Genomic DNA, 25,656 nt, shown 5'->3' with positions numbered 1-25,656 from the left:
TCTGCCTTGGGATGCTTTCTGAGAAGGCAACACAAATACTACTCTTGATCATCTGAACAGTCATAATGTTCAGGAACCTTTCTCCACTGTCATTCTCTAGAGCAAAGAGACCAATCCATGTCCATCTGAAGTGTAGGAGCAGTTGGACAATCCCCAGATTCTGGGGGTCAACTTTGGGGGCCATCTGGTAGAAAAAGGGGGACTGGGTTTTATCATGAAGAGCAGGAACAGTGTATCCATAACTCACCTAGGAAATGAAAGGAAGAGGTGAGTGATGTGCTCTGGTTCCAGGACAAATCTCAGACAGTTGACCAACTACAGTCACACACACACACACACACACACACAGAGAGAGAGAGAGAGAGAGAGAGAGAGAGAGAGAGAGAGAGAGAGAACAAGAAAAAATGCTAACCCTGTTGAATGGGAGTAGGTCTTCCAGGAATGCTTCCAGACTCTCAATATTTTGTAAGGCTGAATCACATCCCAGAGCATTAGACTAGGGACTCAGCTACGTTACTCAAAAAACTGTGTTTTGAATGCATTATAAAAACGCAACATGGTTTTAAAAAGCCATGGTGGGGTGGCAAAGGGTTAAAAGCAGCAAGCATCTGACACCAGTGTTGAGTGCTCCTGCTTCCAGGTTCCATCCCACCCTCACCTTTGGGAGAGTCCAAAAAGGAAAGAAAGGAAAGCCCATGGCAGAGGCACAACTCCGTCTTAACACCAAACCAGCCATACCTGTGGGATTTTGTAGATGCTTGACACAGTTGACACATATCTAGAAATATCAGCTTCTGCATCTTCAAGAACAGCCAACAGGTTATTTGTCTTCCCACAGTAATAGTTTGGAATGTCTGCGTGCCCAGTAGAGAGCATGTCTAGCAGGGCATCAGAAGTCATCCTTGCATCAAAATAATGGTCATAGATGACATAGCCAAGGGTAACATTGGGTAAGATCCTGGGGTCCTGATTGATTTCACGAATGGCAGCCAGGAAGGACAGGATATTCCAGAATTTCCCATGTTTAGAGCTAGAACAAAAAAGTGCCCTACATTGAATGAAAACGTTTCTAATTCTTGCTGTATCTAAACTCTCAGCTGTTTCCAGCACAGAAAATAAAATGAGCCCCCCCTGAGATGCTTAAATACCTTCCATTAGTGACCTGTAGGAGAGAGGAAAGGCCCATCAGCCTCACTGAAGGTGGACTGACACCATAGTGAAACTGTGGCCACAACTTTCACCATCATGAACATTTCATGAGATTGCGTTTCAGCTGTGTTTACAGCCAGCTGCATTATTTACCCCCTTGTAGGTTTGGATTTTTAAATGCCACTTTGCAAAATCATAACATTCTCAGTTGCAGCATACTCATTTTCAGTCAGGACTTCAGCATCAGCTGCTGCTGCACCTTCAACTGAGAAGCACCTAAGTTCATGGTCCTGGCCTATGGGGGCAACTGGAACCTATGAAATCAGAGTGTGCCTCCAGACAGTCAATATTTTGCAGGAGGGATTCCAGCGCATGGCAGAACTTTGTTTTCCTGCAATTAAAGGTTTCTGCCATAGTGCGAGAATTGCAACTTTAAAAAATGCTTTTGCAGTTTTGAAAGTTACCCAGAAATGCATAGAAAAGTGTAGAATGATCAAATGATTAGGAGGAAGGCATGTGATCCCCTCATATGCAAATAGATGGTACGGAAGCTGTACTACCCAGGACAGGATGGCGTTGTGCAGAGTTGTTAAGGCAGCAGAGAGCATTGTTGGCTGCCCACTCTCCACCTTAGAGCAGATTTATGCCACAAGGTGCCATAGGAAGGCACTGGACATAGTAAAAGATCCATCGCATCCTGGTCACTGTCTCTTTGAGCTCCTGCCGTCGGGACGGAGATACAGGACGATGAAGACAAGAACGAGCCGTCTCAAGAACAGCTTCTTCTCTAGAGCGATCTCGGCCCTGAATGGGAAACCTGGACTTTGAAAGTCATCTAATTTTCCTTGCTGTATTATATTATATTGTTTTAATTAGTGTTTTTATAGTTGTTCTGATTTTGAGTGGAGTGCCCTATCTGGGTGGATGGAGCAGCCAAATAATTTCGTTGTCCCTGAGAGGGGGCAATGACAATAAAGATGATTATTATTATTATTATTATTATTATTATTATTATTATTAGATGCTCAATGAATATTCACTGTTGTAGGATCTCCCTGCCCACAAATCACAACAAATGCTCAGTAAAGACCACCACGTAATCAAGTAAATCAGGACGAATGCTGAATCAGCAGGGTTTCTGGAGAAGCCTTCAGTCAGTCAGAGAGCATGATTGATTGATTGATTGATTGATTGATTGATTGATTGACTGACTGATTGATTGATTGAATTTGTATACCGCCCTTCGTCTGTAGATCTCAAGGCGGTTCAGTGAACTCAAGGCGGTTCACTAGTTGAGAGCCAGTATGGTGTAGTGGTTAAGAGTGGTAGTCTCGTTATCTGGTGAACCAGGTTCAATCCCCCGCTCCTCCACCTGCAGCTGCTGGGTGACCTTGGGCTAGTCACACTTCTCTGAAGTCTCTCAGCCCCACTCACCTCACAGAGTGTTTGTTGTGGGGGAGGAAGGGAAAGGAGAATGTTAGCCGCTTTGAGACTCCTGAAGGGGAGTGAAAGGGTATCAAATCCAAACTCTTCTTCTTCTTCATAAAAATATAAGATAAAAACACTAGAAGCATTAAGCTCTTTATACCATGTAATTACTCACAAGTTAAGTCTCGTGTAGGGAGGCTCGGAGAAGTTGAATGGTAGAAATCGGACAGGTATTACAGATGTGAGCCCACTGATGAGGTGGTCTCCTGGTTTGTAGTAGCTTGGTGGCTTATTTTGATCCCTTATGAAATTCAATAAACATTTCCCCTTCAACATCCCAAAAGTTATACAGCCCAGCAAGAGGAAAGCAAATAGATGTCTTATTCTGAGTCTGCTTGCCACAATCATCTCCCTTATAGCTGCTCCTCTTAACTTCAGCTCCAGAAAACCATAGACTCAAACTGCAGTGACGTTGCAAGCATTTGTAGAGTCCAGTCAGGGCTTGAGAGCTGAAGGAAGTGATCGCAAACAGTGCTCTGTCAGAGTTTCCATGCAGCCACCCAAGAGCAACACACTTAGATCCTGTCCTATATCCCAGCTCAGGTTCTCAGTGGCACAAGAGAAGGTCTTTATGCACCAGCTTTTTCAGGCTCATGCAAGAAATTGCCTCATGTTGCCCTAGATTCTGGTGCTTATGCCATTGGACTCATCCCTTGTGTGAGGAGAAATAAATCACTGTGGTTTGGAGAATTATAAGGGGAAGCAAGATCACACCTGCACTTCATGGGATCTCTTGTGTGGCTCTTGGGGCAGAGTTGGAGAAAAACATGTTTGTGAGAACTCACCAGAGCCAGGAGCAGCGAGAGGAAAAGGGGCAAACTTTCTTTGTAGAAACACCATCATACAATCCTGGATCGAGGTGTATGGCCCACCAGAGCATGACTTTGTTACTTCAAAACATTATGAGTTATATATGCACCAGTCCTTCCTGGTTCAGAAGCAGGTTGTCTCCTCACATTCCTCTCAGAAATGGGGTCCATTTTTTGTGGACTCAGAGGAGAACTTTGGACAAATCCTTTGAGTTTTCATGAGAAGTAGAGGAAGTGGGAGGGGGCAGAGTGATGTCATGATAATTTGGGCTGCCCCTTTTTAATTTCAACAATATCCTTTAGTCGAAACAAAATTTAAAACATTCCTTCCAGTAGCACCTTAGAGACCAACTAAGTCTTTTATTGGTATGAGCTTTCTTGTGCATCCACACTTCTTCAGATACACTGAAACAGAAGTCACCAGACCCTTCTATATAGTGAGAAGGTGGGGAGGGGTATTACTCAGAAGGGTGGTGGGAATGGGTGATCGGCTGATAGGTATGGTAAAACCCGTTGACGACTGTTGACGACTGCAATTGGACTTACAGGAAAAAGCAAGGGGTGAGATGGCAAAAAATAGCTATACCGTGTATAATGAGATAAGAATCCAATGTCTCTATTCAGACCAGGTCTCTCCATGGTTTTAAGTTTGGTAATAAGTTGAAGCTGAGGCTCCAATACTTTGGCCACCTCATGAGAAGAGAAGACTCCCTGGAAAAGACCCTGATGTTGGGAAAGATGGAGGGCACAAGGAGAAGGGGACGACAGAAGACAAGATGGTTGGATAGTGTTCTTGAAGCTACCAGCATGAGTTTGACCAAACTGCGGGAGGCAGGAGTGCCTGGCGTGCTCTGGTCCATGGGGTCACGAAGAGTCGGACACGACTAAACAACAACAACAACAACAAGTTGCAATTCAGCAACTTCTCTTTCCAGTCTATTTCTGAAATTCTTTTGTAATAAGACAGCTGGCCAGTCCCGGAAAGGTGTGAGGTGTCTGTCTATCTAAACCTTTCAGATGAAGAGCAGGATGTAAATTTAATTTATTATTTATTTATTTCATAAAACACATACACCACATGGTTGTTTTTTTTAAAAAAAACTCCTCAAAGCTATTTGCAAAAAAAGACGAAACAAGAAAATTATCAACAAGAAAAAGTAATATCCATTATTTAAGACTTTCAAGAAGTTAATATAACAGCAGATTAAAAACAGATTAAAACTTCCATCAACTTTCTGTACATCTGGGTAGCCTCTAAAGAAAAATGGTTTTAGTAGGAGCCAAAAACCATACAATGAAGGGAACAGCTTGATATCAGTTGGCCAGAAGTTCTGAAATGTAGCTGCTGCTGCCACACTAAAATATTGAGTTCTTAAAAATGTGGGATGGGTGTTATGTGGCTGTGGGTTCAAATGCATCAATGCTACAGTGGACTTCTATAGACAGAGTATGATGACCAGCCTCTCCCAAGGCTGTAGCAGCTTAGAGGAATCTGATTACACATAACATCGAGCATGGTTTTCTTAAATGGCTATCCTCACTTTTGCTGCAAGTTGCTTATGGACCTTATTTCCCTAACACTAGTGGAAAGATCAGATAGAAGCTTTTGTCTTCATTGTGAGATGCTCCTTTGTGTTCAGATGAGGCTTCAGTACAATAATGTAGCACTTGGGAAGGAAGATGCAGCCCAGGAGACCAGCACTGGAGGCCAAGATAGAGAAGACCTGCACGGCTACCATGTACTTCCCCTTGGTGCTCAGGTAGGTGGGCACAAAGGACACCCAAACACTGCAGAAGACCAGCATGCTGAAGGTGATCAGCTTGGCTTCATTGAAGGCCCCAGGCAGCTTCCTGGCTAGGAAAGCCACCGTGAAGCAGATGGCCGCCAAGAAGCCCATGTAGCCCAGGGCACCATAGAACATGGCAGCAGATCCTTCATTACATTGCAGGATGATCTCTCCAGGCTGGGAGTGCACCCCGGATTCTGGGAAAGGGGGAGACACTCCCAGCCAGAGACTGGAGATGACAACTTGGACACAGGAACTGGAAATGATGATGGAGTTGGCCAGACTCTTCCCCAGCCATCTCCTCACTGAGTTCCCTGGCTTGGTGGCCAGGAAGGCCAGAACCACAGTGATGGTTTTTGCCAAGACAGAAGAGATAGCAACTGAGAAGATGATGCTGAAGATTGTTTGTCGGAGAATGCAGGTCGCTTTTCTTGGCCTCCCAATGAACAGGAAGGAGGACAAAAAGGAAAGCAGGAGGGAGACCAGGAGGATGTAGGAGAGGTCCCTATTGTTGGCTTTGACTAGGGGAGTGTCAAGGTATTTGATGAAGATTCCTAACACAATCCCTGTGGTCAAGGACAATAAGAGAGCAAAGGAAGTCAGGAGGATCCCCAAGGATTCTTCATAGGCCAGGAAGGTGATAATCTTGGGCACACATTGACTTCGGTCCTTGTTTGGGTGCTGATTTTCTGGGCATTTCTTGCAATGGTCTGCATCTGAAAAATAAAAATGTGATTTTTCTACCACCAGCACCAATGCTTAGAACAGAACCAGCAGCATGGAGGAGGGTTGCCATTGCCCATTGTGACATCATCACCGTTGCTAGGCAATACAGTCCTCCCTGTATTGTCCATTCTTGCTCGACTGTGGCTTTCCAGGATATCAGACAAGGGTATTGCACATCCCTAAGTGGAGATGGCAGAGACTGAACGTGGAGCCTTCTGTAGGCAAACCAGATGATGTTGTGGTGAACCAGACAGTGGGCCTTCTTGGTAGTGGCACCCACCGTATGGAATGCCCTCCCATCAGATGTCAAGGGGATGAGTAATTATATAACATTTAGGAAACATCTGAAGGCAGTCCTGTATAGGGAAGCGTTTTAAGGTTTAATGTTTTTATATATGCCGGAAGCCACCTTTACTCCTCATGGGCCAGTTTTTACAAATGGGAGGGGCGACCAACTTGACAATCACATTGTGACAATCACATTGTGACTTAGTGACATTGGCTGATGCTGCGCTTTGAACCCTTGACAATCAAGTGATATTTGGGGCTTGAAAGTGCCTTGCTGAGCTTTTCACAAAAGGCATGCAAAGTGTCCTCTGCGAGGATTGGAAGTCTCACTATTCAGCTGCTCAGAGGCACGTGCAGCTCTTCCTCATCAGCTGATCTCCAGGTCTTCAGAAGACCCTTTTGACCTGGCCCATAAACCTTTGCAAGTGGGCATGATTTTTATTTTTAAAAATAAATTTTATGAAGGTTTATAAAGAATAAGGCAAAACTTAATATCTTTCCCCTTTTGTTAAACCAAACCAAGACTTTTACCTAGATGCAATATAGACACACACACACACACACACACACAAAGGGGAGGGGATAGAGAAAGAAAAAAGAGTGAGGTTAAAAGAGAAAGATGGAAAAAAAGATCCAGAAAATAAAGAACGTCCGATTCTTCATCTGTTTGCTATAAATAACAATATTCACTTTGTTCAATCTAATATAACACCCAACAAAGCCACTTTCTATAAACAAACATTATCTTTTTTATCTTTTTTATTTTTAATAAATTTTATAAAGAAAAATACAAAGCTTTGTATGTAGCATGACTTCACCAGAAAGGTCGTTCCAACGGGGGAAACTGGTGAGCCTAATTAGGTGCCCCACCAGAGCTTCATGGAATTGACGGTGGGAATTGAAAGTGCCCAAACCCAAGAACATCTTTCCTTCAGAGTCGCTCACCTTCCTGAGCGGAGATGGTCCCTTCTGCACAAGGAGCACAAGAGTAGCAGCAAACCGGCTGCCCTTCCTGGATCTCTTTGGAGTATCCGGGGCGACAGCTATTGGCGCACCTGGAACGGGGTACAGTCTGAAAGGAAGGAAGCATCAAGAGGAAAAAACAATTTTTTGTAGAATATACATTATAATCGCACGGCTGTGAAACCCATAATTGGCTTTTCTATGCATAGTTAAACTTTGGAACTTGATGGTCATCAACTTGGACGGAGTACAATGCTATGTTCTGCCTCCACTGTCTGAGGCAATGTGCCTCTGACTCACGGCAGTTGTTGGGAATTGCAGGGGGGCAGAGCGCTGTTATGCTCAGGTCCTGCCTACAGACTTCCCACAATGTGACTGGCCACTGGGAGAACAGAGTACTGAGACAGATGGGCCATATTATTGTCTCAGGGGCAACTATACAGTGGTACCTCGGGTTACATACGCTTCAGGTTACATACGCTTCAGGTTAAAGACTCCGCTAACCCAGAAATAGTGCTTCAGGTTAAGAACTTTGCTTCAGGATGAGAACAGAAATTGTGCTCCAGCCGCGTGGCAGCAGCAGGAGGCCCCATTAGCTAAAGTGGTGCTTTAGGTTAAGAACAGTTTCAGGTTAAGTACGGACCTCCGGAATGAATTAAGTACTTAACCCGAGGTACCACTGTATTGCATAATGGCTTCCTAATAACAACAGCCCTCTGAAAATTAAGGGGGGGGGACCAGCGGCATCGTATGCAAAGTGCAGAAACGGTGTAAAAAGTGCATGTACAAAACTGTTGATATTTTCACTCCTCCCATTGCTAGAATCTCCTGATCTGATGTTTTGAGAAAGGAAGGGGTGAAAACTGCTCTTCTCCTCTTCTGCTCCTGACTGACCGCCCGGCTCTGTGTGTGGAGAGAGTCTTATCTATGTAGTGACCAGATGGCTGAGTGGGAGATGTAACACTCATGCAAGCCAGTAGTTCATTAGTTTGCAGTAGCTATTAGAAATAAAAGGAGTTATGCTTCACAGCCTGTTGTCTTTGTCCGTGGAGTTTTCTTGGCAGGGATACGGGAGTGGCTTGCCGGTTCCTCCTCCAGGTGGATCATGTTTGGTCAAAACTCTCCACCATGGCCTGTCCATCTTGGGTGCCCTGCTCGGCATAGTTCATAGCTTCTCTGAAAGTCCCTTCGCCACGGCAAGGGAGCTATGGTTTTCCCAGTAGTGATGTATGGAAGTGAGAGCTGGACCATAAAGAAGGCTGATCGCTGAAGAATTTATGCTTTTGAATTATGGTGCTGGAGGAGACTCTTGAGAGTCCCATGGACTGCAAGAAGATCAAACCTATTCATTCTTAGGGAAATCAGCCCAGAGTGCTCACTGGAAGGACAGATCCTGAAGCTGAGGATCTGTCTCATGAGAAGAGAAGACTCCCTGGAAAAGACCCTGATGTTGGGAAAGATGGAGGGCACAAGGAGAAGAGGACGACAGAGGAAGAGATGGCTGGACAGTGTTCTCGAAGCTACCAGCATGAGTTTGACCAAACTGCAGGAGGCAGTGGAAGACAGGAGTACCTGGCGTGCTCTGGTCCAGGGGGTCACGAAGAGTCGGACACGACTAAATGACTAAACAACAACAACAACATGCTTCACAGCTAGCTTCTGCGTCATTTATACTCTGCATGAGTCTTGTGCTCACAATGCACAGTTGTGGGTCCACTGCACTGGGACCTGTTTTCCAGGATTGGAAGGTCTTCTGAAAGTGCTCAAGTCGTCTAGCCCAGTCGGGGCAGAACCAGTTATTGAGCCCAGTCGGTGACATCGGTTGAAAGGCGTACTGACAAAAACTAGTTCTCAATCCTACCACCCCCACAGAAAAGGACTGGCCCTCCCAGATGTCACCTGGGAGATTTGCTTTCCTCTCCCAGTCGCTCACACTGCGGACTCTCCAGTTCCTTGCCTCTTGCTCAGGGCCCTTTCACGGTCTAACTGCCACTTTCATAGCGGTCCGACCACAGGCTCTGTATACTTGGCTGTGCGGAAAGGGCTTTAACTTAATGGACGTGAGTCCGTGTTAGAGACAGCAAATGGACGAAATAGAAACAAGCCGTTTCCTCTACCTTGTTAAATGGAAAGGGCCACTCCACAGCGCCTGGGTTGATGGTGAATTGTTGGGAATGCTGTCCTCTGACGCTCCCAATTTTCACTCTCCCGTGAGACTTGTTGGGAAACCGCACCCAATTTATGATGTCGAAGTCGGCTGCCGGCTCCTCCTTCCCATCGACAGAAGTAGTATTAGCAAGGTGGGCTTCTCTTAAGAAAGCGATAAACTAGAATGATAGAGGAAACGCCAGCATTTGGAAAACATTCAGAAACAGTGTTGGATATCTCTCCCGAAGATCATGCCCAAAGGAGGGCGCCTGGGAGTGGTTGGGTGCAGTGATAAGAAGGAAGGATGTCAAAAATGCCAGAGCGATCAGTTCTAGTGCTTTATTAAAAGAAAGGTGTAGACTTGCCAGTCGGGTCTCTCAACCTTTATAGACTTATCATGTACATAACCGCAAGGAAATGGCTTGTCCGCGCCCAAGCAAACATTGAGTATCTACAAAGTGGCAAAGTCTGGTGATCCAGACTTTCCCCGCAGCTGGTCACTTTCACCAGGACATCCCATGACTTCACCTGACCAGATGAGGGCACAGGTGGCAAATACCCACATCTTGCTGATAGTTCCCCTTTCTGGGCTCAGAGCCCAGCACCCCACAGGTAAGGATCACATCAAAGCAAGCCAATTAGCTTATTATCAAAGCAAGCAAATATATGCATAAAGGAGCTCACTGCTGCAACAACTACCAATTAATTGTGGGGTCGTCTTGACTGCCAGGATGGCATTTGCAAAGAGAGCTTCAGGAACAGTTCAACTTTGGTTGAACACAATACCTCATCCCTGTTCCCTGTGAGCTCCAGGGCTGCCATATTTCGAAGGGCAAAAAAAGAGGACACATTTGATGACATCTGCTTTTAACTATGGATCTCTATGATGACTCTACCCATGAAAAAGAGGACATGTCCTGAAAAAAGAGGACATATGTCATATTCCTACAACTGGAGTTCACCTTACCGGGGTTCCGGGGTTAACACTCCACCCCACTCCCAATGCATGAATCACCTCTTTCTGGGGATGACTGGAGTTGTTATATATTTATTTATTGCATTTATAAGGCTTCTTACGCATCCTTCGCTAAAGACTGAGGATAGATAAAACAAAGTACTTATTCATGCAGTGCATAGTTAACCTGTGGAACTATCTCCCACAGTGATGTCCAACAGCTTGGATGTCTTTAAAAGAGGATTTATGCTGCATTCTTTTTTTTTAAGGAGAAATTGCTTGCAAAGATGTGTACATGGGTCAAAGATGCATGCATACATTTGCACTCAAGTGCAGAAGAATTTTCGTGAGGGTTTTAAAAAAGCAAACAAACAAAAATAACTCAGAAATTGCTCAGAAATCTGGAGGAATGAATTCAGGGTTGTGGTAGAGGGAAGAAACTGAAATGGACATTTCCATCCCTACCTGCCATGGATGCAGCCTTTGAAGTTCCAACCTAGCACCTTCCCCTGTGACCTTGTGCTTGGATCTCTGTGAATAAACAGCATTCAAAGCATGGGCCAGGACCTGGACAATGTCGTAGTTCCTGTAGCTGTCCTGGGACAGGATCCTTTCACGCTCACGTTGTGGCAGGAGATCCATTTCCTCATGCACTGTGCATCTTGTCCAGCCTTTCACAGACAACTCGTGCTTGGAGCAGTCAAATGCACTCTTCCAAAGTGACTTGAGAAAGGAGGAATATGGTTCGTAGAAGTCTTGCTTCACCTGCTTGCTTGTCTTCGTGAATGAGAACGAGCCGAGAATGTGCCGGAACAAGGCAAAATCATAATACAAGATCATGTTGATGTCCTGCACAGCTGTGGTGATCCAGACTTTCCCCGCAGCTGCTGTCAGCTTCTCTTCCAGGATTTGTTGCACCGTGACAACAGGACCAAAAGCAAAGCCAGAGTCTGCATAGCAAACAAATACATTGACTCGTCTCCACATGTCTGGAGAGTCACTCTGGAACCATGTTTCATACGGCCTTTTGGAGAAGGCAATGCAGATGTTGTTCCCGATGAGCTGATATGTCAAAGCCCTCCTGAACCTTTCTCCATTGTCATTGTCTGGGGTAAAGAGGCCGACCCACATCCACCCGAAATGCAGGAGCAGTTTGACAATCCCCAGGCACTGGGCTTCTTCGTTTTGGAACATCCGGTAGACAAAAGGGAACTGGGTTTTGTCATCAAGAGCAAAGCCATAGCTGAGCTAATGAGGAAAGAGGAAAAGACAAGTGTCATCATGATAACAGTCCACTGTCTCTCAAGACAGATGGGTGACAACAACAGCATTATGGTCCGTGTGTGTACACAGATGGTTTTATTGTATTATGTTTATGGTGATTCACCTGCCCTTCACCCTTCACTTCCCAGACTACAATGATTTAAAATGCAGTTTTAAAAATTACAAAAATTACAATCATCCTGAAAATATACATCTCAAGTTTCAAGTTTGCATCTTTTCTATTTTATCTCTATAAAGGGAGATTTCATCCACCCCCAAGCTCTTGTTTTGGGGGGCACCCTCAATTGTGGTGGAATCTCGAGAATGGGCTTCAAGAAAAGGCTCGTTCTTGATTTACTCAGAGAGTAGATACCTGTGGGATTTTGTACACGCTCAGCATGGTTGAAATCTGTCTGGAGATGTCCGAATTGGCCCCTTCAAGAACAGCCAGCAGGTTTTTCCGTTTCCCACACTGGTAGTTTGGGATGTTGCTTCTTTCGCCACCCGCAGGGATGTCTATCATGGCATCGGAAGTGATTCTTTCATTGAAAAGGTTCTCATAGAAGCTGTATCCCAGGGTCACGTTGGGTAAGAGCTTGGGGTTCTGGTTGACCTCACGAATGGCGATCAGGAAGGAGAAGACATGCCAGTACCTCGTAACAGACACCCTGCAAATGATTCACCCAAACTGGACAAATGAGCATTAAAGTGGCAAATGGTGTTCAGAAGAAGAGGAGAAGAGTTTGGATTTGATATCCCACCTTATCACCACCCGATGGAGTCTCAAAGTGGCTAACATTCTCCTTTCCCTTCCTCCCCCACAACAAACACTCTGTGAGGTGAGTGGGGCTGAGAGACTTCAGAGAAGTGCGACTAGCCCAAGGTCACCCAGCAGCTGCATGTGGAGGAGCGGAGACACGAACCTGGTTCACCAGATTAGGAGACTACTGCTCTTAACCACTACACCACACTGGCTCTATGGTTCAGCAAGCATACAGAAACAAATCTAAATTAAAACAAAAACAGAGAAAGAAAGAGATCTCACAAAGTCCTCTCTCAAAGGTAGCTCTTAACCCTTGTCATTAACAGAAAGTGGTGGCCCCTCCCAGTTCTCAGCTGGGAGCTTTCCTTCTTCTCCCAGTCTCTCATCCTGGGAGATCTTCCTTGCCTCTCACACAGGGTCCTTCTATCAATCCCTCAGCCCCCTAATGTGTGTGTGTGTGTGTGTGACCCTTGGACCCCAACAATGGCCCAGAGCAGAGGACACTGAAGTTGAAGGGAAAGCTTAGAATCATAGAATCATAGAGTTGGAAGAGACCACAAGGGCCATCGAGTCCAACCCCCTGCCAAGCAGGAAACACAATCAGAGCACTCCTGACATATGGTTGTCAAGCCTCTGCTTAAAGACCTCCAAAGAAGGAGACTCCACCACACTCCTTGGCAGCAAATTCCACTGTCGAACAGCTCTTACTGTCAGGAAGTTCTTCCTAAAAGCTTAAAAAGGAGGGGAAAGGAAGAAAAGAAAAGGGGGGAAAATACTTTTCCATCTGTCAGTTGCATAAAAGAATTTATTCAAAACATTCATTCTGGGACTTACGCTATAGTCTTAGACAATGGAGGTTTGGAAAACAGGAATGGTTCAAAGAAACCCCTTTTTGGAGACAGGACTCCGCCAATGAGGTGGTCTCCTGGCATGTAGTAATTCACAGCTTCGTTTTCATCTGGGATCAGATTCAAGGGGCATTTCGCCTTAGCTGCCCCATAGACGTCGTGGGGCATTAGCAGGAGCAGCAGAATGCGGATGATCATGTTGGCTCTGCCTGCTACCTCCCCTGAGACTGCCCTCAACTGCAGGGTCTTCACTCAGCCAGGAGCTCAGTTAGAAATTCAGAGGCCAAGTGTATGATGGTAGGATCAGGAACCTGCATAAATGCCTTATACCAAATCTGTTCATTTACATCACTACTGCCTATTCTGACTGGCAGTCAGCTCTACGGGCTTTCAGGCAGAGGGTCTCTCCCCAGAGGTACCTGGAAATGCCAGGGGTTGAACCTGCGACCTTCTGCATGCAAAGCAGATGCTCTACCTCTGAGCTGCAGCTCTCTTCTCGCTCCAACAGAGTCTGCTGCCCTGCAACTACCCTAAACCTCCACCCAGGCTCTCAGTGGCAAACGACCCCTTTATGCACCAACTTTGCACCAATTTCCCTGGGGCTCTGTTCAAGATGTGACTTGATTCTGCTTTTCGTTGCTGTTGGACTCGAAGGCAGGGAAACAACCATGGAGTGTTGCAGAGAGCGAGAGAATAAATCACAGTGATTTTGATAATTACAGGGGGGGGAGAGAATCACTGCCAGCACCTCTGCGACAACCTGGACTCTGTGGCTCCAACTACAGGTGGCACAAGTGGAGAGAAACATGTTTGCGCCAAACCACACAGAATTGATAGTGATAATAATAACAATAATAATAATTAATTAATAAAAACACCAGACATTAAAAACTTTCCTAAACAGGGCTGAATCGTAATAGTTGGAATACTCTCGGAGGCTTCCAACAGAGTATTAAAATACAATAACCTATTAAACATTAAAAGCTTCCCTAAACAGGGCTGCCTTCAGATGTCTTTTAAAAGTCTGGTAGTTCTTGTTCTCTTTGACATCTGAAGGGAGGGCGTTCCACAGGGCGGGTGCCACTACCGAGAAGGCCCTCTGCCTGGTTCCCTGTAACTTGGCTTCTCGCAGTGAGGGAACTGCCAGAAGGCCCTCAGCGCTGGATCTCAGTGTCTGGGCTGAATGATGAGGGTGGAGACACACCTTCAGCTTTAGCACAAGCAAAAGCTGGGAGGTGCAGAGAGAAGGGAAGGTAGGGTTTTGATTTGTTTCTAAACTGCTCAAACCCAGCCAAACTTATTACAGCTTGATTGTCTTCCCACATTTGAACGGGATAATCACATTGTATATCTAAATCCTTGAGGATCTGAACATTAAATTTTATTTCATTACACAACTCTGATAAAGCACAGTATTCAGCCTCTGTTGAAGATGTGGCCACGATACCTTGCTTTTTGGACTTCCAACCTATCAAGGAATCCCCAAATTGAAATACCATTCCAGAAATTGATTTTCTATCAGGAAGGTTGGCCCAATCACTGTCAACGTAACACTGCAATTTTGTAGACCCTGAAGATGGTAGTCTCAAACAATAATCAAGTGTTTGCTTTAAATACCGGAAAATACATTTTAAACCTTTCCATGCATTTTCTTGGGACAGCTTACTAGTCTGCTCAGTATTCCAACTGCATAACTCAAATCTGGTCTGCTCCGCAAGGAAATGTATAGTAAACTTCCAACTATTGAATGGTACATTTCAGGATTTACAGGTTCTGTGCATTCTCCTTTATCCTTGAAAAAACCTATTTCCATTGGGGTTTTTACTCCCTTGCAGTTTTGCATATTGTTTCTTTCAAGTAACTCCATTATTTTGTCTTTTTTACTCAACAAAAAACTTCCATCGTTTGTTCTTTGAATTTCAAGACCGAGATAATTTTTTACTGGACCCAAATATCTTACTTTAAATTCCTTTCTTAGTTGTTCTGCAAATTTTTCCACTTGCTTGTCACTTTTTATAGAGTAAAGCAAATCATCAACATAAGACAGACATAATTCTTGTTTATCACCCTTTCCTTTAGTGTACAAGCAGTTATCAGCTAAGCTTCTTTTAAAGCCAAGATTTTTTAAAGCATTATCAAGACACTCGTTCCAATTTCTGGCTGACTGTTTGAGCCCATAAATTGCTTTGTTCAGCCTATGTACAGAATTCTGTTCGCCTGCCTCAAAACCTGGCGCTTGATTCATAAAAAATTCTTCTTGCAGATTTGCATTAAGATAAGCTGTTTCAATATCAAAATGATTTACCTTAAACCCACATTGTGCTGCAAGAGCTAGCAATAAGCGTACACTTTCGCTCCTTGCAGTAGGAGAAAAGGTTTCATCAAAGCTTTCACCTTTTCTTTGAGTAAAGCCTTGTGCTACCAGCCTAGCTTTGTACTTAACACTACCATCTGCCAAATGTTTTATTTTATACACCCATCTACAGCCCACTGCCTTTTTTCCTTCTGGCAATGGCTCTATGGTAAACACATTGTGTTCTGCTAAAGATTTCATTTCTGCTTGCATTGCATTTTTCCACCTTACTATTTCATAATCACAAGGTTCTTTCTTCACATCAACAGTTTTAACTTCTTGTATAGTAAACCTTTCTGGAGGTACCCCCTTATTGCTTCTTTGTGATCTTCTAACTTGAACACTCTCCCCCTCTGAACAATCTTCCCCTTCTGATTCATCTTGCTCAGGAGAAATTGGTTCAGCTTTAGGAGATTGTGTACTGGGACCCTCATCCCCTGAGTTCTCACCACTGTCTCTTTCAGAATTTTCTTTAATTTGTGGCTTTTCTACCTCAGATTTCACAAATTTATCTGTATCAACAGAAGATAAAACAACTTCTGAATTTCCATGTAAACGGGCCCAACCATCTTGCTCAAAAAACTCTGCATGTCTTGATATCACAACTCTGCCACGCCCTAGTGCAAAACGATACCCCTTTGACCAACTTTGATAGCCAACAAACCTAAGTTTCTTTGCCTTGGGTTCTTCTTTCCTTCTCTGTCCTTTTGGGGTGTGAACCCAAGCCCAGCAATCAAAAGTTTTAACATGGTCCAAAAAGGGTTTTTTTCCATAAAGCAAAAAATGAGGGGTATTATTTATGGTAGAATGAAGCAATCTGTTCTGTACGTAGTTAGCACACAGAATTCCTTCCCCCCAAAACTTCCTGGATAAGCCAGAATCACATACCATAGAATCTAGCATTGTTTGCAAATACCTTATCTTGCGTTCTGCAACTGAATTTTCTTCAGGCGAAAACGGACACGATTTACGGTGACTAATACCACGCTTTTTCAACCAGACCTGGAGGGCTTCAGACATGAACTCGTCTCCATGATCACTCTGCAACTGGGTAACTGTGCAGGGAAACTGCCTTTCTATATAGTTGAACCAATTCTTATTCAGTTGACCAGTTTCACTTTTGTATTTTAACAAGTATACCCAAGTATACCGGCTATAATCATCCACAAGAACAACAAAAAAAACTTTGCTCCTCCTTCAGACTCTGCAAATGGCCCACAAAGGTCTGAATGTACTAAAGCAAATGGCCTCTTGCCAATTCTAGTACTTTCAGGATAAGACCCTCGCTTACTTTTAGACTCCTTGGAGGTATTGCAGTCTAGAAAAACTGAGCATTTTTTCATTTTAATTCCCTTACTTAATTCTGGCATTTTTGCAATACTGCGGAAATTGGCATGCCCCAAATGATGATGCCACAGATGCTGGCACTCATCATGCAAGGCTCTCTTACAGGCTTTAACACATGCCCCAGACTCACTTACTAGCTGGTCTTTCAAAACAAACAAACCTTTTTGTAGTGACGCTATAACCACTTTTCCAGCTTTCTCTATTTTCCAGCCTGAACCAGAAAAGGTTACTTTAAATCCCTGCTTAAGAAGACTTGTAACTGAAAGCAAATTATTTTCTAAACTTGGTACACATAAAACATTGGTAAACTTGGTGCTTAAACAGTTGATATTCACACTACCCTTTCCAGCTGACTCATGCACTGTTCCATCAGCTAGTACTACATTTACAGATTTATTAGGCTGCTTTTCTACAAGGGTTTGTGCAGACTTAACAAAAATGTTTGTCATTGCTGAGTTTAAAATCCAGTCATGTCCAACGTCGTGACTGGTGCCTCGAATTGCTGCAGAAACATACTGGACTCGACTCTTCCTGTCTCCTCGCTTCCCAGCAAATGCAAGCCGCCCTTTTCTTGTGTTTTCTCCCACAGACACAGTGCACTGACGTACTAAATGCTTAGTTGACCCACAATGATAGCATCTTCTGACTGTGAAAGCTGCTTCCGCACTGTGGTCTTCAACCTCTTTAGGTTGCCACTCCTCATCAGTTGCATATCTTTTACTGGACTGCATCCCATTTCTGGAATTACGGTGAGGGGTTGTGGCCTTCCTCTCATGGCGTCTTTCTTCCTCATCAAGCAAACGGCCAGTTAAGAAATGCATTGTTAATTGGCTTTCTGGAATTGCCTCCAGAGTCATCACTAAATTGTCCCATGACTCAGGAAGTGAAGACAGCACAATATAAACCTTTCTCTGTTCAGAAAAATGTTCTCCAAGTTCATTTAACTGTGAAAATAAATCACGCATTCTTTGAAGGTGTGTTGAAACACATTCACCCTCACTTAGTCTGGCTCGGTACAGAGCTCTCATTAATTTTGCTGCCAGCAGTGTCTCTAATGTGTATCACTCTCAGTGCTTGCCAAATCTCACTTGCTGTTTCAAGGTCTCGCACATGAGATAACTGAGACTTCTCTAAACTCAAAATTAAATTGGCATAGGCTTTGTCCTCCAGCCTTTGGTCTGCTTCATCTACTTCTTCATCCTCCTCTTTTACAGGAGGGTTAACAATAACAGTCCAACATTGTTCTTTCTTTAAAAACGCCTGCATCTGTAAACTCCATGACATATAATTGGACTCTCCCAGTTTCTCTACTGGAAAATAGGAAGCTCCCCCTTGAGCTCCAGCTCCAAGTCCACCCATGGCACCACCCACCTTTCAGCTTTTCACTCAGTCCTTACTCACACGTGGCTTGAAGGAATGTTCGGCTCCTGGTCTCAAACAGACTCTCCCTGCCGACGCGTTCACACAGCCAGCTGCTTGAGAAACGCTGAGTTGCTTCCAGACTCTGGGTTCTTTTCATGCTCTGTCTCTGCCCACTCAGGACTGGGGACTGGGCCCATAACCTGTTAGAGGGGGATTTCCAGCTGGTGACAGAGGACAGAGCGACTCCAGGAGACATAGGTGTAAAAACCAAAACTAAAACGAAGACTTTATTACAAAACAATAAACTCAAACTCTGGTGGGTGTTATTCCTGCAGGCAGGCTACAAAACTGAGCTTTTCCCTTTTAATAGCAATAGCCAGCTGCAGCCAATTAATCCCAGAAACATCTTAAAGGTATACACACGTTTCTGTGCCGAATGTCCCCTAACACTGGCACCTTCATTATACCCCTTTAGGCACCGGGCAAAAACCTTCCTCTTTAACCAGGCCTTTGGTTGACCTGATTGACATCCTATACCCTTTTAAAATGTGGCTCCTTTCGGAGGGTGGGTGTTATTGGGTTGTTGATTTTATTCTGGTTATATATGTTGTGATCGTTTCTGTGAACTCCCCTGAAACCTCTATGTATACAACGGTAAATAAACCCCATAAATAATTATTATTATTATTATTATTATTATTATTATTATTATTATTATTATTAATCTTCTTGTAAAGGGAGTGGGTTTCATGAGTTCACAGTGTCCAGATGTAGGTACTCTATGTAGAGTGTGTATATATTTGCATACTTCCTGAAATAATATATTGGTCCTGACCCCAACGAAGGTGCATTGCTATGTAAAATCCAAGCTGACCTTTCCACCGTATGCTGGCCCATGTCAAAACAGGGCAGCTGCTTCTCTGTGTTCTTGCAAACATGTTTTCTCCAGCTCTGCATCTGCTCCTCAAGCCACAGAGAGACTCCAGAAGGTAGCCAGGGCGATGCTTCCCCGACTTATAAATATTCTTATTTTTCCCGGGGATTTCTCCAGAGATTCATAATTTCTCGCACTGAGTCTGAAAAGTCTGGTGCATAAAATATCCCTTGTCTTGTCAATTCCCTAAACAGCTGCAGACGGTGAGAGGGGTAGAGCAAAAAGCCTACATCACAAATGAAAAGTGGCTGTGCTCTTACTTCTTTCCCTCGTGCTTTTAGACACCCCAAACGGGCTAGTTTTAAATGTCACCACAAACATATTTTTGAGGGTGGCAGGTTGTGCACAACCATCTCATCCCCCTGCAATCCCAAGGGTTGTGTTAGAGCGCCCCAACCTTCCAGGTGGCCCCTGAAATCCTATTTTGGTTTAAGAGAGGGATGAACCTAAATATTGTTTTCAGGGTGGGTTGCTTGAACCCCCTGTGTGAATTTCCTGTTGTTCTTGGTCACAAGGAATGGGTTTCAAGTCCCCATGACCTATGTGGCCTCTTCAGCCCCCATTCTAATTTAAGGGCCCAATGAACCTGAATGTTTTGCTTGGGATGGGCTGTGAGCACTCAACACAACCAACTCATCAATTCTTTTCTTTTAATAGTTTTTATTTGATTTTACAAGTATAAGATTATAACAATACAACCATACATATCTATATTTAAAGATCTCTCCAAATCTTTGGACTTCTCACCTTCCCCTCCAGTGGTTTTCAACTGCATACTGTTCAATAGTCCATATTTTACATCACTCCATTTTCTCCATGGCAATTGCTACATTACAAGTGTTATTGCAATCCTGCTAATGTTTTCATCTGCTTACAGTGGTCATCAACTCATCAGTTCTGATCAGGAGGAATGGGTTTTGATTTCCCCCGATGCTCCATGAAACTCCCCCCTTTTCTAAACTTAAGGGCCCAATGGAGGTAACCATTTTTGTGGGTTTCATGCAAACTCTCTATAAGCGTGGTCTGTTGCATGTCCCCACAGCCATCTATGGGTCCCAGACACACAAGAGTCCTGAACACAAGGACCATAAAGTTCCCGCACCACTTTGATTGCGCTACGCACCCTGATTGCTTCTTGGTGTCTGGAGGACGGATGGCTCCTGCCTCCCGTGATTCTCCAGTACAGTTTTGGAAGTTCCAGGCAGTTGTAAAAGTTCTAAACAGTTCTATAAAGTTTATAAAAGTGAAATCTTAGTCTGCTTCAACAGAAGTATAGTGTCCAGATCAAGGGACGTAATAGTCCCACTCTATTCTGCCTTGGTCAGACCACACCTGGAATACGGTGTCCAGTTCTGGGCACCATAAATTAAGGAAGATATTGATGAGTTGTCAGGCATGGGGTGGAGGCTGACCAAGATGACCAAGGGCCAGGCAGGAATGGGGGACACCACCTCTCCATCCTGACCCTCCCAGGCAGGAGGAAGAGGAAGAAGACAGTATAGATTTACAACAGGGGTTTGAGGGAAGTCACAGCTCAGAGGCAGATGAGGGGGAAAGTTGGGGAATCATGGGAGAGCCAGAGCGACATCTGGCTGACACGTCATTAGAAACCATTCTAGACCCACCATCTTCCAGAACCCAGTGAGCCTTAAAAGTAGGAGAGCAAAGAGCTCAAAGACAGAGGGTACTTAGCAGCACCTGCAGAGGAGGTGATGATGAATGAGGAAGTGAGAGAACCGGGGGCTGGAGATTCACTTGGAAAAATAACAGGAGTGACAGTGGACATCCTTGTTCCGTTACAAGAATAATTACAAAAGTTTGGTAATATGAATTCCCTGTGGTTTATGTGATCTATATCTTCCAAAGTATTAACAAATTTTCAGCCAAATTTCATAACTACTTCCATTAAGTTGGTTTGTTCTACATGATCAAATGAGGGTAATGATTTTTTAAATTGAAACATCATTTTTCAAGAATCTCACTTCTCTACCTTCCTGAAAAATAATATTTTAAGAATCAGATGCTATCTTTTGTTTTTGTTGTCAGGTGCTCCTTTGTGTTCAGATCAGGTCTCAACAAAATAATGTAGCATTTGGGAATGAAGATGCAGCCCAGGAGCCCAGCACTGGAGGCCAAGATGGAGAAAACCTGAACGGCTACCATGTATTTCCCCTTGGTGCTCAGGTAGGTGGGGACAAAGGACACCCAAACACTGCAGAAGACCAGCATGCTGAAGGTGATCAGCTTGGCTTCATTGAAGGCCCCAGGCAGCTTCCTGGCTAGGAAAGCCACCGTGAAGCAGATGGCCGCCAAGAAGCCCATGTAGCCAAGGGCACCATAGAACATGGCCACAGACCCTTCGTTGCATTGCAGGATGATCTCCCCAGGCTGGGAGTGCATGTCAGAGTCTGGGAATGGTGGCGAGATCCCCAGCCAGATCATGCAGATGACAACTTGGACACAGGAACAGGAAATGACAATGGAGTTGGCCAGACTCTTCCCCAGCCATCTCCTCACTGAGTTCCCTGGCTTGGTGGCCAGGAAGGCCAGAACCACAGTGATGGTTTTTGCCAACACAGAAGAAACAGCAACAGAGAAGATGATGCTGAAGGCCATTTGTCGGAGAAGGCAGGTCCCTTTCCTTGGCCTCCCAATGAACAGGAAGGAGGACAAAAAGGAAAGCAGGAGGGAGACCAGGAGGATGTAGGAGAGGTCCCGGTTGTTGGCTTTGACTATGGGAGTTTCGTTGTATTTAATAAAGATTCCTAAATCAAAGCTTGTGGCTAAGGACCCCAGTAGGGCAAGGGAAAGTAGGACAACCCCCAGAGATTCTTCATAGGCTAGGAAGGTGATATGCTTGAACACACATTGATCTCGGTTCTTGTTTGGATGCTGATTTTCTGGGCATTTTTGGCAATGGTCTGCATCTGCGAGAGAGAGAGAGAGAGAGAGAGAGAGAGAGAGAGAGAGAGAGAGAGAGAAATGTCAAGTAATGTCTAATACGCTGGATTTGGCCAAGCCCTGAGCAGTATCTAGCCTCTTGGGAGAGATTCACTTATAGAAGAAGTCAGTCTTAGCCACAGATCACAACAGGTAATTAATTAGGTTTTTCTAAACATTAGCTCTACCCCGAAGAAATGTGGGACAGATTCCAGGGCTGGAGATCCCCTGCTTGGCTTCTGGCAGGTTGGGCTGCTTGGAGCCCCCTATACCAGGGCCAAAAGGAGGATCAGGGGTCTTTGCACCCTAGGTCCATAACAATCTCCCTCCGAAAGGACCCCGGGACAGTTAAGTCTAGTCAAAGGCAACTATGGGGTGCAGTGTTCATCTTGCGTCAGGCCGAGGGAGAATTGGTTTTGAGAGATTCCTGACTGAACCCTTCTCTCTTCCCCAAGGCCAGCCTTTCCCTTGGAGTCACCCACCTTCCTGAGTGGAGATGGTCCCTTCTGCACAGGGAAGACATTCATAACAGCAAAGAGGCTTCCCTTCCTGAATCACCTTGACGGATCCAGGGCGACAGCTTTCCACACACCTGGAAGTAGGAAGGGTCTAGGCACAAAGACGAAGAGCATCCATGAGAATTGTTCTTTGAGGCATAGTATGTTGTCATCTATGGGACACAGGTGGCGCTGTGGGTTAAAGCCTCAGCACCAAGGACTTGCCGATCGAAAGGTCGGCGGTTCGAATCCCTGCTGCGGGGTGCGCTCCCGCTGCTCGGTCCCAGCGCCTGCCAACCTAGCAGTTCGAAAGCACCTCCGGGTGCAAGTAGATAAATAGGGACCGCTTACCAGCGGGAAGGTAAACAGCGTTTCCGTGTGCAGCTCTGGCTCGCCAGAGCAGCGATGTCACACTGGCCATGTGACCCGGAAGTGTCTCCGGACAGCGCTGGCCCCTGGCCTCTTAAGTGAGATGGGCGCACAACCCCAGAGTCTGTCAAGACTGGCGCGTACGGGCAGGGGTACCTTTACCTTTATGTTGTCATCTGCTGTAGCATCTAGACTATAGCTTGAAACTAAGCCTTTCCCATCACTGTCCATTACATGAATGATTCATGATTAAATTCAGAACAAAACAAAGGACCTCCATTAAATAAAGTTCTGTATATGGGCCATGAGCTATTCACTACTAATAAAATTCATGTACCAACCAAAAAGCAAGGAACCCCCTTTCCCCATTCACACAGTTTAGCAGAAAGCCTGCTTTGGCACCCAGCTGAGCAGAAGAGCTGTAGGAACTATCTGGAACAAGAGCCCAGTGCTGGAGTTGGCAGGCAACTGAGGGCAGCAGCCCACAGAACAGGGAGCACTTATTAGAGCTCACAGAAAAGAGAGCAAAATGACAGGCATGATTCCCACTCCCCGTCACCTGATTGAGCCACTTGGGCCACACAATGGCCTCCTGGTCGATGGTGCACTTCAGGTCTGGGGATCCCTGTCTGTCGATACTCCCAAACTTCACTCTGAGGACGGATTTATTGGGGAACACCACCCAATTCACAATGTCCAAGTCGGCTGCCAGCTCCCCGTTCTCATCCAAATACACTCTGTCCATGGAAGAATTGTAGAACTGGGTGTTTCCTAGGAATGGGTTTAGCTGGAACAGAAGCAAAGATGAGAGCATTTAGAATAAAGGGAAGCATAGGCCCCTGTTTTGCTATCCCAGAAATGGAAAGTCAGCGAGGTCCCAGCTAAAGAGGATTGGCAGCTTACGAGGACAGAATATGCAGAAATTGGAGATTTAACATACAGAAGAAGAGAGCAAGAAGAAGATACATTGAAAGAAGAGTGGAAAGCATTTATTGAATATACGGAAAAAGCAGTATACAGCTGAAAATGGTGGCAGCATTACGACAAACTCAACCACATAAATAATGTTTGATGGATGTAAAAGTAGAAAACTGATTTGAATGGTTATAGCAAAATATGCAGGGGTGTATAAGATGTAAAATGAACCAAGGAAAGAGAAGAAGGGAAGTCATTGGATATTTTAGAGTTTGTAAAATGTTTATTTGGAATTGTTCAATTTAAAATTTAATAAAAATTATATAATAATGAAGATGATGATGATGATGATGATGATGGAAGCATACTGACATTCCACTTCCCCTTTGCTTAGAGCTGGTTGCAGACTCAAATAGTAATGGAGAGATCTTGTCACTTTTGGTTCATACTCTTTTCTCTCTCACACACAAACCCCAATCTTAAATTCAGTTCTGCACATTTCTGAAGTATTTTTAAAATAATAATAATAGAAACTCATCAGAATTCTTCAGCATTTCTATGTCATTTTCTCCTAGTAAGCATGTTTTTTGAAGGATGCTCCCCCCTTGGATTCACTTTTTAGAAAGAGTGAATTAGGTTCGTTTTTCCTTTCAAGGCAAACTGAATGAAATCTCTAAGATGGGCTTCAGCAGGGAAAGGCAGGAGCTTGGTGGAGGGAGCAGAGAGCCAGAGCAGAGTCAAGCGGGTGTCAAAGGAATAGAGACTAGAGACAGCCTGATCAATGTCATCTCCCCTGCCAAAAATAATTCCAACTTGTGGGGAAAGGAGAATTGGGCACATGATGGGAGCAGTTGCTCGGGGGGCTGTGTAATGAGGCAAGAATAAGAATAGCAAACAGAAATGAAAAATGTATATGTATTAAGGAAGGTTTAAAATGGAAAATGGGTAACATGTTTTGCAAACTTTGGGTTTTTTCCATAGTAGTTTTTTTCTAAAGGGCTCCGGGCTCTTGCTGAGATTAAAATTAACTAACTGGTTGCTGTTCTCTGCTAGCTAACATGTGAGTGTTGTAACCTTAGATCATGTGATGAAGGTATTGGATTGCAATATCTCCTTTTTGAAGGGAGTTGCCTTTTGGTCTTTGGCTCCAAAACTCAATAGAGTCAATATGTAAAGGAAGCTCTCCTGAAGGTAAAAGAGAGAGAGAGATCCCGAGCCTGTGCTGGACAGAATGATGTTCTCATTCTGTTATAAAGAGTTCTGCGAGTAAAGAGTGAATAATATTTCTATGCGCCTGGACAATAATTCATTTCCAAAAGGAAATGAATGCTTCCAGTTCTTATGCTTCCAATCGTTTCCAACTGCACAATATTCAATATCTGCAACACTACAGTCGATTGTCATGCTCAGTTGAGATGTCTATGAAGGGAAAGAAAATACCTGCCATGGCTGTAGCCTTTGAAGTCCCATTCTCTCCGTTCCCCTCTGCTTAGATCTAGATGAATATGCAGCATTTAAGGCACGAGCCACGGCTTGCAGAGTGTTGTAGATCCTGTAGCTGTCTAGAGAGAGGATTCTTTCCAAATCATCTTGGGGAAGCCTCTCCAGCTTCTCTCTCTCTCTGCATCTTGTCCGGCCTTTCACTGAGAATGCATGCTTTGAATAGAAACAATTAAAAGCACCCTCCCAAAACTTCTTAATACCAAAGAAAAAGGGTAGAAAATCACCATATTTTGCCCCTTTACTTTTCTC

At 44.5% G+C, this 25,656-nt stretch overlaps 1 protein-coding gene and 1 long non-coding RNA gene across 2 annotated transcripts in view; one reads left to right on the top strand and one right to left on the bottom strand.

The window, feature by feature from the left end:
* The first annotated feature begins 435 nt into the window (after positions 1-435).
* Positions 436-25,656, top strand: part of LOC309365361 — a 115,274-nt gene continuing 90,053 nt past the window's right edge. Inside the window, exon 1 of the long non-coding RNA XR_014166053.1 lies at positions 436-819. This is a non-coding gene — a long non-coding RNA (uncharacterized lncRNA). The remainder of the gene's footprint in view (positions 820-25,656) is intronic.
* LOC309361452 (vomeronasal type-2 receptor 26-like) lies at positions 19,782-25,351 on the bottom strand (the record flags this gene model as incomplete). The annotated part of the gene is made up of 4 exons (XM_081896456.1): positions 19,782-22,110; positions 22,606-22,732; positions 23,549-23,760; positions 25,345-25,351. The coding sequence occupies 4 exons, from the start codon at positions 25,349-25,351 to the stop codon at positions 21,200-21,202; spliced, it is 1,257 nt and encodes a 418-aa protein (XP_081752582.1). The 3' UTR covers positions 19,782-21,199.

This window comes from Podarcis melisellensis (assembly GCF_964234715.1).
Source record: "Podarcis melisellensis genome assembly, chromosome: 2".
NCBI classification, from domain to species: domain Eukaryota; kingdom Metazoa; phylum Chordata; class Lepidosauria; order Squamata; family Lacertidae; genus Podarcis; species Podarcis melisellensis.
The sequence above is the reverse complement of the archived record's forward strand: the minus strand, read 5'-3'. Positions and strand labels throughout refer to the sequence as shown.